Consider the following 11,219-nt stretch of genomic DNA (forward strand, 5'->3'; position numbering starts at 1 on the left):
CTCTCTTATTATTGTTAGATTCCATCACATAACAGAAAACCTTTTTTCCATGCTTCCTTATAGAAATTAAAACATATCGTAAGTTAACAGAAAATGTCTGTTTTTTTAATTAAATGATAAGTAGATAACTGGGAGGTAATGAACTGCCAGTGGTTTTCCTGTATCAGAATCAGAATCAGAAACTTTATTGTCATTGTCATGAGAACAACGAAATTAAGAATGGTCCCCGATCATTTACACCTTTATTTTTTCAACTGTAAGCCTATATGTTATTAGTCGATAGTTTTACTGGTCTGACCTAATTGATATCAAATTGAGCTATATGTGGCCCAAAATGTAAAATGGGTTTGATACCCCTGATCTAAAGTATATCTGAGCTGATGCGACGCGTGAATGCTCTGATGCAAAACACGCCTCATAATCGTTTCCTCCGACTTAACACGGTCAAAGTTAACAACAGGAGATAACAAGGAGTAAAGCACACACTGGATAAGCCTCAAACCATCGTTAAAACTTAAAAACCAACAAGTTAGTATGACCCCACATCTGGCAGCAGTCAGCACTCATGTAAACAGGCAACATTTATGTACGACAGGTCAGTCATTAGACTTGAGTGGAAAACTTTGGATAAAGAAAGTTTTACACCAACATTTTAGTCAGTTGCGGTTGCTGACTTGTGAATTCAAAGATGTACCTTCATTTAACACAAATGAAAGCCCAGTGTCTACACAGAACATGTCAGGCTACCTCTGTTTATTATCTGTGAGCTTGTCAAAAAAACCCCAAAAACAACAAATAAAAATTTGTTTCAGAATCTTTCCCCTCATAATTCATAATAAAATCTGAATCAGCTTGTCCTGTTTAACAAAAAAAATAAAAATACTGAGTACTGCCCATCACTAGTATCCTGCTACAAGTTGCCAGTGTATAGTTGCTTCAAATGATAATGATGCAGTGGAGCACGAAGCAGATGCTGAATATGATATCTATTATAATATACACGTAATATCTCTTCATAATGAAATACTCTGATATTTTGTTTGAGAAAACATGCGTCAAACTATTTACAGAAACACTGTACAGGTACAGGGATGCTTTAGGGGAGAGGAGGAGAGAAAAAGGGGGATGTAAAAGTGTGTGTGTATTTCCTGCAATATCATATCAATATTAAGGTGTTGCCCTGGGACCATCACTGTTACTGATTAGTCATGCTTTTTAATAGAGAAATAACATCGTTAAAGACTCTGTTTTAGGAAAAGATCCATGTTTCTGCTAATTTTAATAAAATACGGTATTTTTCCCCTTTCTCAAAACACATTTTTACAATGAAAATGTAACAGGTCATGGAAGTACAAATATTTCCATGTTTGCTTTTGCTTGAAAGAAACAAATTAAGTGTTTCTCATCCACTCATTTCCTGCTGAAGGCCATGAGAGCAGCAGTGTAAGCAGAGATGCCTAGACCTCCCTGTTCCCAGCATCCACAGTTTTTAATGGTCCAGCTGAGAGATGCAATCTCAACAGCTTGTCTGACAACAGCCCATAGGACATGCATCAAACACCTCAACATGGAGGAGCAGTGTTTCTACTGACTGAGATCCTTACTCTATCTCTAACAGACCCCATACACTACAGCTGGGGATTGTTCGTCCACTAATTCTTTAGTTCAACACCCGCAGCTTGTGGCCACAGGTGAGGACAGGTAGATTAATCTGCTTCAGTCTCAGCTGAGAGCGGGTAATTCACCCTTTTACAGCCTGGGGTCTGATCTGAGGGTGCCAATTCTCATCCCATCCACTTCAACACTCAGATTTGAGCCATTCATCCACCACAACCTCATCTTTTTTTCCTCCTGTGACATCAAACCCATGACATCACATCCTATGCATAATTATTCAGTTGCAATGATGGTCTGGATATTTTAAGAAGAATACAAACAGTGATATCAGGTGAAGAAAGGGAGTGGAGGTGGCACACAAGAAGTGCAAACTGCACAGCTACACAGGATACTGTTAGTGGTGTGTTTGCAAATGCAAGCATGGAGTTAGCAGATAATTAGAGCAAGAGAAGCAGAAGACCTGTGGAAGGGAAGGGACTTAAATTAGCATGTGGTCGAAGGAATATTTCCACAAGACGAGAAATTTTTTTTTCTGAGAAAATCAAGACCACGCATCAGTGCACTAAGTATCAAACTGGAGCCAGGGGGCAGTTAGTTTAGCTCAATCTAAAGGTCTGTGGAGCTTGCTCCAAAAATCTGTATTTAGTATGTCTGTTTAAGTAGCTGGAGGGTCGACTGGGAAATCTAAAATGTGGTAATCTGGGTTGGCAGGTGTGTGGACGAGAGAAGTGTTGGGGGTGGTCTTGGTTGGAGGGACAGTTTGGTCCAATAGAAGAGCAGACTGTTGGCTGATCTCTGGTTACCTTGGAGATCTTTAAGTTCTGGGAGGGGGCGTGACAGGGAAGTCTTTTGAGCTATCTGCATGGCAACAAGGTTCTGAGGGGTCCGTGCAAAGGTTAGGGGTCAAAGGTCGGGGAGAAGTCACCAGCGTAGCGATCTGAACCCCACGTTATCAGGTCTCACATGGCTGTTTTTCTCCTGGTCTTCACAAACCTGCATATAAAACACACAGATGTTGCAGAAATATACAAAAGCTTATCAATATCAGGCTGTCCACCCAGTAATTAACAAATTTCCCTCTTGTGGGACTAATAAAGGTTAATAAAGGTTATCTTAATCATCTCTCATCATTATGAAGCAAGAAAGAATTACAGAGCTTTGACCAACTAGCTATTACAAAAAAAACTGAATCTGCCACTGAAAAAAACAAACATTACGTCTAAATTGAATTAAGGTTATTCTCTCAAATTATTTTTTGACTCATTGTAAAACACCAGCAGTTCCAGAAAAAGAGGCTCCAGTAACTTTAAAGACCCAGCAGAGCAGAACCACAAGACTCAGTGATCGTTTCTCCCTGGAGTCTCTTCAGCTCTGGTGATCCTCAGCTACAATCCACCGCACACAATCTGACACTTGGAAACTGACTTGTCATTTACACTGTAAATATACTTCTTGCTCTTGTTTCTGTCGCTCTTGATGTGTTTTATCCTCATTGGCCTGAACAGGGACCAAAAATAAAAACTGTAATTCCACTTCATGTAAATACATGTGCTGGAATGAGAATTTAAAAAAAAAAAAAAAAAAACAAGAAAACTTGAATCATTAAACATTTCCACTTACTCGAGAGTCATAGATGAGATCATCACAATTAATCAAGCTATTTTAAATATCTGCCGCTGGTCTGGTTTTTAGCGCCCTGAGGAGTGCTTACTGGACTTCATGTAGGTATCAGCAAAACTGCTTCATAGTGTTCTGATGCTAATAATAATAATAATAACAACAACAATAACAATAACAACAACAACAACAATAATAATAATATCTAGGCAAAAGCAATAATCTGACATGTAAACAGGGAAAACTGTCAGACTGCAGCTGGAACTGTGGTGTAATGACTTTCTATCAGCGATCAGGCATCAGTGCAGCCAAAGTCTGGTGCAAATGGTTATGGACACCAGAATTTCTACGTTCATCTTATTGTGTAATATGTAGGTAATAACATACATCCACCTTTTACTTTATGCCACTATTTAATGATTACAGCCTTCATGATTACTGTCTTGGACAATCATAATAAAGGCTTCCTTTCAAATGATGGGTGGATCAAGTGCGCAGAAGCAAAAATGGGCACTGACTAAATATAGAATTACTGAGTCTGCACATCTGAGAGACACTGCGGGGAGCAGAAGGCATAATTTCAGCTTCTAAACACAGGTTCTCCTTATTTGAAAGCCCTCAGACACCTTTTCATTTTAATGCTGTGTAGACAGTACAGACTCAGGACCCCCTCACCTCGTCTGTATGTGTTACAGGACACGTCCACTAGCAGCCGCATTCTTGGGTGCCCTGTGGCTGAGCACGACGAGGAGAGCGAAGCTGTCGTAAAGCAGCGTCGCCGTATTGGATACCTGAGCCCATCCTTTCTGGATCCAGCTCCCCTGAAACACAAGAGATCACATGAGTGAACAGTCAGCGAGATAACCAACTTACACCTATTGTGCTTAGTTTACTGACAGTTAAGAAAAGGCTTTAATCATCTATATAAGTTTGCAAAAGGCTTTTGTTAAAGTTCGATTCTTCCTGGAACAATGCTGTAGGCCAGCTAGTTGATGGGTTAGCTGTCTGGGCTTCTGAATGATATAAAAATATTTTGTTTCTGACTGAGGTAGTGGTGTTAAGAGGTATACAGAATCATGTGGTTTGACAGAATAAGCGCTGGGGCACACACAGGTAAGGGTGTTGACTACAGCTCATACCTGACTCTATCTTGTTGAGGATTTTCCGAGCACACTGGACAAAGGCCTCTTCGACGTTCTCCCCTGTTAGAGCGCTGGTTTCCAGGAACATCAGTTCTGTTACATCAGTTTACAATGAACACATTATAATAAATAACAATTCAATAATTCTTTGAAGTTGATGGTCTACACATCTAACAACAACAACAGGAATCGTTCCCAATAATCAGCTGCTGGTCTTACCGTTCTCCTGAGCGAAGCGGGAAGCCTCCAGAAAGGTGACCTCCCTGTCAGCATCCAGGTCCTTCTTGTTCCCACACAGGATTATGACGATGTTCTGACTCGCCAGCATCCTCGCGTCACTCAGCCATGTGGTCAGAGCGTTGTACGTCTCTCGACTGCAACAAAAAATAATAATAAAAAGGATGGCAGGTAATGACATGTTACAGTTTGGAATAGATGTGGAAGCTAATTAGAAAACAAAAATAAATTAGAGGCTTGAAACACAGAGCCTATCATATTTCTCAGTTTGTGCATCCTCAATTCCTTTTAGTCTTAGGCAAGAGGGTGGAGAGAGGAGAGGAGGAGGAACAAATTAGAGAAATGTGAAAAGTCTAGCATCACATTGTGTGATACCTGGTGATGTCATAGACCAGCAGGGCTCCTGCTGCTCCTCTGTAGTAGCTCCTGGTCACAGACCTAACACACAGACACACACAGATTAGTAGACATACATTGAGAACAATCAGGAAGTATACAATACATTCCCCCTGAAGAAAAGAAAAAACATCAATGCATGTGTGAAAAACCATTTAACTCCTGAACTTTGTAGAGACCTACTTAAATGTCTGCTGCAGTTTAATCAGGTTGGTCTTTAACTTGCTAGCTCTACAGTCCACGTGAGCTGGATTGTGGCAATGCACAGACAGACCTAACCGTCTGGGGCATGCATCACTAGTGAGTGGGTGTCATGTTTGCTGCTCAGTGCACCCTCTGTTCAGACAGCTGCATTTAGCCAGGACAAAACAACAGAACCAATTCCTGGCGTGTGCTACCTCAAAAAAAAAAAAAAAAGCAATTCTGGAAAATATCTTCACCAGATTCGCCTTAAATTGTTATAGCAGCTATAGCAGAAAATTGAATAAATAAAATAATCAGAAGCAACAAAACTATTCCTGTTTTACTCAGGACATCAATTAGGCAGCAGAGTTTAATAACAGCTTTTTGAGCTCTCCGTTACCTTCCAAAACTCCCGTGTCTGTTACTCTGGTCTTTAAGCTATAGTACTGCTAGCTGAATGTCTGCAGCATAACAGAGATGACTTGTGTGCCAAGTGCATATTCACGTTGGGCTTTTTTCCTACCTGAACCTCTCTTGTCCTGCGGTGTCCCAAATCTGAAGCTTGACCATTTTGTTGACCACGCTGATGATCTTAGAGCCAAACTCGACTCCGATTGTGTGGTTAGATTCATCCTTGACTAGAAAAAAAATAAATACATAAAACATGCAAATGCATTAATATTATTAAATAAGGGGGATTAATAGGGATGATATGATTATCACTGTGTGGCTGTAAGGAAAACAACTGTTGCTTCTGCACTTCAATGAAAAATAAGCCAATTTCAGCATGTGTAGATGAGACAATGATTTTCTTTGAAGTTTTTCTCCTGAAGTCTGGTTGTAGGTTTTGGTTTCACCCTTAAAAAACAGAACCAATCATAAAAATCACACATTTAGAAGTTGTTTTTTCATAAATGTATCCCTTCATGCCTTAAAATGTGGTTCAACCTGGTGTAAAATGTGATGTAGCTTGATGTCACTCACACTTTTGCCTCCTTTCGCATCTGTGAATATGAAATTTCATTCCAATCTCTACTGACACCCACTCCTCCCCTGCTGCTGCGCAGTTCCAGTAAATCGGTTCACCTCTGACTCTGCTCACACACTAACACTGCTCTACTTTACACAATGGCAAGTTGACACTGGAGTATTTGAGCTCTACATGTTTGAACTGGAAAGTCATTCTGAAGAAAAACAAGGGGAAATTGACCACATGTCAATATATCAGATTGGCTCAGACTGGCAAATTTCACATACACTATATTGCCGATAGCATTCACTCCCCCATCACAATCATTGAATGTAGGTGTTTCAGTCATTTCAAATCCCACTGGTGTATAAATATCAAGCACCTATGCCTGCAGACTGCTTCTACACACATTTATAAAAATGGGTTGATCTCAGGAGCTCACTGAATTCCAGCGTGGTACTGTGATAGGATGCCACCTGCCCAACAAGTCCAGTCTGAAATTTTCTCACTACTAAATTTTACACAGTCAACTGTTAGTTGTATTATAACAAAGTGGAAGCATTTAAGAACGACAGCAACTCACACACACAGTGTCTAGAAATAAAAAAGTCAATTTTGTCAATCACTGCAGACCTCCAAACTACATGTGGCCTTTAGATCAGCTCAAGGACAGTGCATAGATAGCTTCATGGCCACACAGCTGCATCCAAGCGATGCATCACCAAACACAACTTAAAGCGTCGGTTGCAGTGGTGTAAAGAGCACACTGCCACTGGACACTAGAGCAGTGGACAAGTATGAGTTTGGTGGTTGCCAAGAGAACAGCACTTGTCTGACTGCAAACTCTTAATGCTTCAGCATATCAAGACACTTTGGACCATTTCATGATCCCTATTTTGTGGAAACAGTTTGGGGATAGCCCCTTCCTGCTCCAACATGACTGCACATGTTTACTTACAAAGTAAGGTACATAAATGATTAAGTTTGGCATGGAAGCATTTGACTGGCCTGTAGAGTCCTGACCTCAACCCAACAGAGCACCTTTAGGATGAATTAGAGCAGAGACTGCAAGCCAGGCCTCCTCAAACCACATAAGTGTCTGACTTCACAAATGCACTTCTGGAAGAATGATCAGAAATTCCCATGAACACACACCTAGATCTTGTGGAAGAGATCTGGAGCTGTTATAGCTGCAAAGGGTGGGCTGACATATTAAACGCAATGGATTAAGAATGGGATGAGACTCAAGTTTATATGAGTGTGAAGGTGGACGAGCAAATAGTTTTGTCATTACAGTGGATCATCCTCAACAATATTAGAAATGTAAATGCTTTTCTTATCTAACACAACCCCCTTTCCAGCGTGTCAGCTCTGAGAAGCTTAGCTTTAACCCAAAGTTAACAGGACAGATTTCTTAGTTTTGCCTATAAAACTCAGAATGCAAGTATAAATGCACACAGTTAAATCCATGGATTAAGAATGCAGTCATATCCATTAATTTCACTGCTTATTTCACTCATGAAATATTGACTTAAAATGTTGAAATCTTGATTTCCATCCTAGGAATCTTTAACATGTGGAAATTACTGGCATATTTACTGTCTCATTTGCCTGAAGAAATTCCCTGATGTAGTGCTGTAGTTTGCAGTAAACAGTCAGGAGTGTAATGGATCTTTCAGACTTACACCTCTTCTCTATGAACTGGTGCAGAAGACAGGATTTTCCCGTTCCAGCATTCCCAATCACCAGGAATTTAAAGAGGAAATCTGCAAAGGGAAAAGCAAGGACACACATTACATCAGTTGGGCTATTATTATCAGACTATATGAAACTAGTTGCTATAGACGGTAGCTAAAACGACAGGAAATTACAAGAAAAATGTGGGAAAAGCTCAGTTACTGTAGTCTTAGTTTGGTATATCCAGCTCGTTTTTCTTGTCAATTTAGTTTCATTTCCACAGTGAGTTTGCTCGTTTCATTTTAGTGTTTAGCTTCAGTGCTAGCTTTCTTATTTATTGTAATCTGGGTTGTGCTTTTCAGGGGTTCAGAACAGATATTATAATACAAACACAGGCAGTTAGCTCACAGTCATTCCAAGCCTTAATAACCAAATGTACCAAGGCCTAATGAAGCTACATGTGACAACAAACTAAATAAGTTTAGTTTAATTAGTCAATGTCATGTCAGTTAGTCCATCTTTAAAAAACAGTTTTATTTTTTTAGTTTAGTTTTAGTGAACTGTAATAACTTGACCTGAGAGATAAAACTCATCCTTCAGTTGATCCATCTACAAACTCAGTTGTTCTTAAGGAAAGGAAACAGGGAGAAAAGGTTGAGGTATGCCAAATTACACAAGAACTGGAGTGAAACTCAGTGGCAGTTTGGGATCATCCTGATAGAAATCAGAAATAAAGGCAGTCAAAATCCAATGAAGAGCTTTGAATGTCCTTTGAGAAGTCCAGTGAACTATTCCTGAAGACTACTTAAAGAAATTACAAAAACCTGTCTAACAGAGTTCAGGCTGTGCTGAAGAATACCAAATCCTGACTTTCACACTCATTACAAACTCTGTTTTTGCCTTATATTCTGTATTTCCATATATTTTTGCATGTTTCAAAGAAAGTGCTGCACCTATTTCTTATTTTCCTTGCAAAATATAAACAAATGAGGGTGTGGCTCAAGTTCCGTAAACATGACCTTTCAAAATATTCTAGAGAAATCAGAAACTGTAGCTTCATATATTTTGTAGCTCATTTAAATTTAGTTTTCCCCCCACTTGAGTGGTGAGAGTTACCGTCACTGTTATGAAGTCCAGTAAATCCAGTAATCTCTGCAGTAGCCTTGCAAACACCCACATTTACCAGCATATACTCCTGTAGTATTATTATAGCTAAAGAGGACAAGTACATTTTTTCATACGAGACAGAAAAGAATCACCTGCGATAAAATACAATGCAAAAATCAAGGTGCAGACAAATCATATCACCACATCACCACAGTCCAGCACAGACTAAATTGTGGATTACAGAATGATTTTAAGAGTAGTAAACTAGAAATTTGATTTTTGTCTTTAATTTTCTTGGCAGGTGTTCTAAATGGGTTTCAGATATATAACTGTGACAAACTGTGCACATCGGCTCCCAAAATCAATTTATCAGTCAGGCTCAAGCATATGCTGCACAATACTGTGATGCTTTGGCCATAATAAACTGATGTTTAACAACAAACAGCGCATGGCTTTACTTGCTTGATTTTATAGCTTTCAAATATTGATATAGGTATCATCCTAATGAAAAACAAACAAAAAATTAAGTACCCCCCCCCCCCTCACAAAGAAAATATTGTGGAGGCTTTGATGTAGGCAAACAAAAACTACAGTCAGCTGTTCTGTGCAGCGGAGGAATTTCTCCACTATTAAACCACTAAACTAGCAAAATAATCATTATTTTGGTGTAAAATGGTCAAGCTAAGAAAACAATGCCTCATATATGACTGTAATGTTGCAGCTCAGTCAGATATTACAGCTGCACCAAGCCCCAGCCAGGTGTCAGCTTCCCTTGTCTTTTACGATACCCTCCGGGGAGCTTTGTAACCTTGTACCGTGGGTACGTTTTTTGCACACGGCGACACTAAACTCTGCTGTACAGCCTTTGTGGGTTTCCTTACGCTGACGAGGCAACTTTTAAGGCCAGCAGCCTTCAGCGGCGGCTCGGTTAGCCTGTCAGCTATCTGTTTACGATGAGAAAAAGCTCTCTGGGCACACCTGCCCCATCCCATCTCTGAGGCTACGGGAGGATGATAACGGTGGCCACAGGTCAAAAGTGCAATCTTACCGTACGACTCCGACATCGCCAGTGTGGCGGTTTGACAGCAATAAAGAATGGAGGGAGAAATGGGAGTTGACAGATGGTTAGCTAGCTAAATAAAAGGAAAATACTCCTGTTGGTGATTTCCGCGGAGTCCAGCTGATTTTCCCCTCCGACTTCCCGTACGCGGTTTGTTTCAAAATAAAAGCCGTCTGTGCTCCTAACCGAAGAACCGTTGGATCACTGTAAAGTCTTCAGGCAGCCGCAGGGTGGCGCTGTGTCTGCTTGAGACTTTTGACACAGACTGCTGTTTGGGTCAATTTTTACATGTGACTAAACGAATAAATATTAATTATTTTATTTTGAAATTGGATGACTTTTCCTAAGGTATAAAAAATATTTATTTTTTATGTTTTAGGGATCCTAAAACTTAAAAAATAAATATTTTTTAAAATTTATGTGCTACATATTTCTGTACACTGAGACTGCTCCAATCAAATTTGACCTGTCCCGACTGAAATTAACTTTAAATCCACCAGTGTAGGTCAAATCAAGGAAAATGTCATACCTGTGTGCATTATTAATGGGACAGTGGTAAAGGTAAAACTATATGTGTTCCCATCACTCCTGTCCCAAATCTCTTCACTCCCAAGTGAAGATGCACTGTTGCCTCACAGCTGGCTTAAATCCTGGTTTGGGCTTAGCTGTGTGGAGTTCACATATTTTTCTTTGGGTACTCCAGCTTCTTCCCTTACTCTGAAGACATGCATGTTCGTGCACTGGTGATTCTAAACAGATCACGGATGTAAGGAAGTTGAAGTTTATAGAATAAAGTCCTGCATAAATGTGTAGTTGAAAGTGTTTTGAATCATCAATAAGACTAGAAAAGCATTATATAAATGCAAGTGTATTATCTGAAAGTGCTTTGCACCTGCAAGCATAGTACACAACGTAAGTTAACAATGCAACAATACAAAAATAATTAAATAAATCAATCTGTGGAAGCTCTACTTGAGACTAAGAGCAAAATGGTTAAGCAGAAAAAAGCAGAAATTAGACCACAAAACTAACTGAGGGTTTCATATGATTTACAATTTCACCTAGTCTAGCAACAGAAACCATATGAAGTCCCTCAAGAGTGTTCCTGACCACTGGACTGCTTAACGAAGTATCAGGAAAGGGAAAAAAATTGATCTAATGTGAGCAATCTTAACATGGAAAAACTTCCAAAACCTCTCACAGCCATTAGTTA

At 39.7% G+C, this 11,219-nt stretch overlaps 1 protein-coding gene across 1 annotated transcript; it reads right to left on the minus strand.

The window, feature by feature from the left end:
- Positions 1–777: 777 nt before the first annotated feature.
- rab4a (RAB4a, member RAS oncogene family) lies at positions 778–10,107 on the minus strand. Its single transcript, XM_085353587.1, has 8 exons — positions 9,995–10,107; positions 7,848–7,928; positions 5,716–5,830; positions 4,989–5,051; positions 4,596–4,750; positions 4,374–4,469; positions 3,910–4,055; positions 778–2,610 (listed from the first exon to the last, which is right to left on the minus strand). Exons 1-7 carry the CDS (start codon positions 10,008–10,010, stop codon positions 3,940–3,942), a joined length of 642 nt encoding a protein of 213 aa, XP_085209713.1. The 5' UTR covers positions 10,011–10,107; the 3' UTR covers positions 778–2,610; positions 3,910–3,939.
- Between the last annotated feature and the right edge of the window lie 1,112 nt (positions 10,108–11,219).

Source organism: Diplotaxodon limnothrissa, linkage group LG1, assembly GCF_057381915.1.
Source record: "Diplotaxodon limnothrissa isolate DT_005_m linkage group LG1, D_limnothrissa_male_GT1.1, whole genome shotgun sequence".
Classification (NCBI taxonomy): Eukaryota; Metazoa; Chordata; class Actinopteri; order Cichliformes; family Cichlidae; genus Diplotaxodon; species Diplotaxodon limnothrissa.

Bases quoted from the DNA above. Each gene is read 5' to 3' on its own strand.
- rab4a (XM_085353587.1), bottom strand. The intron at 5,831-7,847 runs GTAAGTCTGAAA...TTTTTTTTCTAG, and splicing joins CCAGTTCATAGAGAAGAGGT to TCAAGGATGAATCTAACCAC. The intron at 4,470-4,595 runs GTAAGACCAGCA...CTGATGTAACAG, and splicing joins CCGCTTCGCTCAGGAGAACG to AACTGATGTTCCTGGAAACC.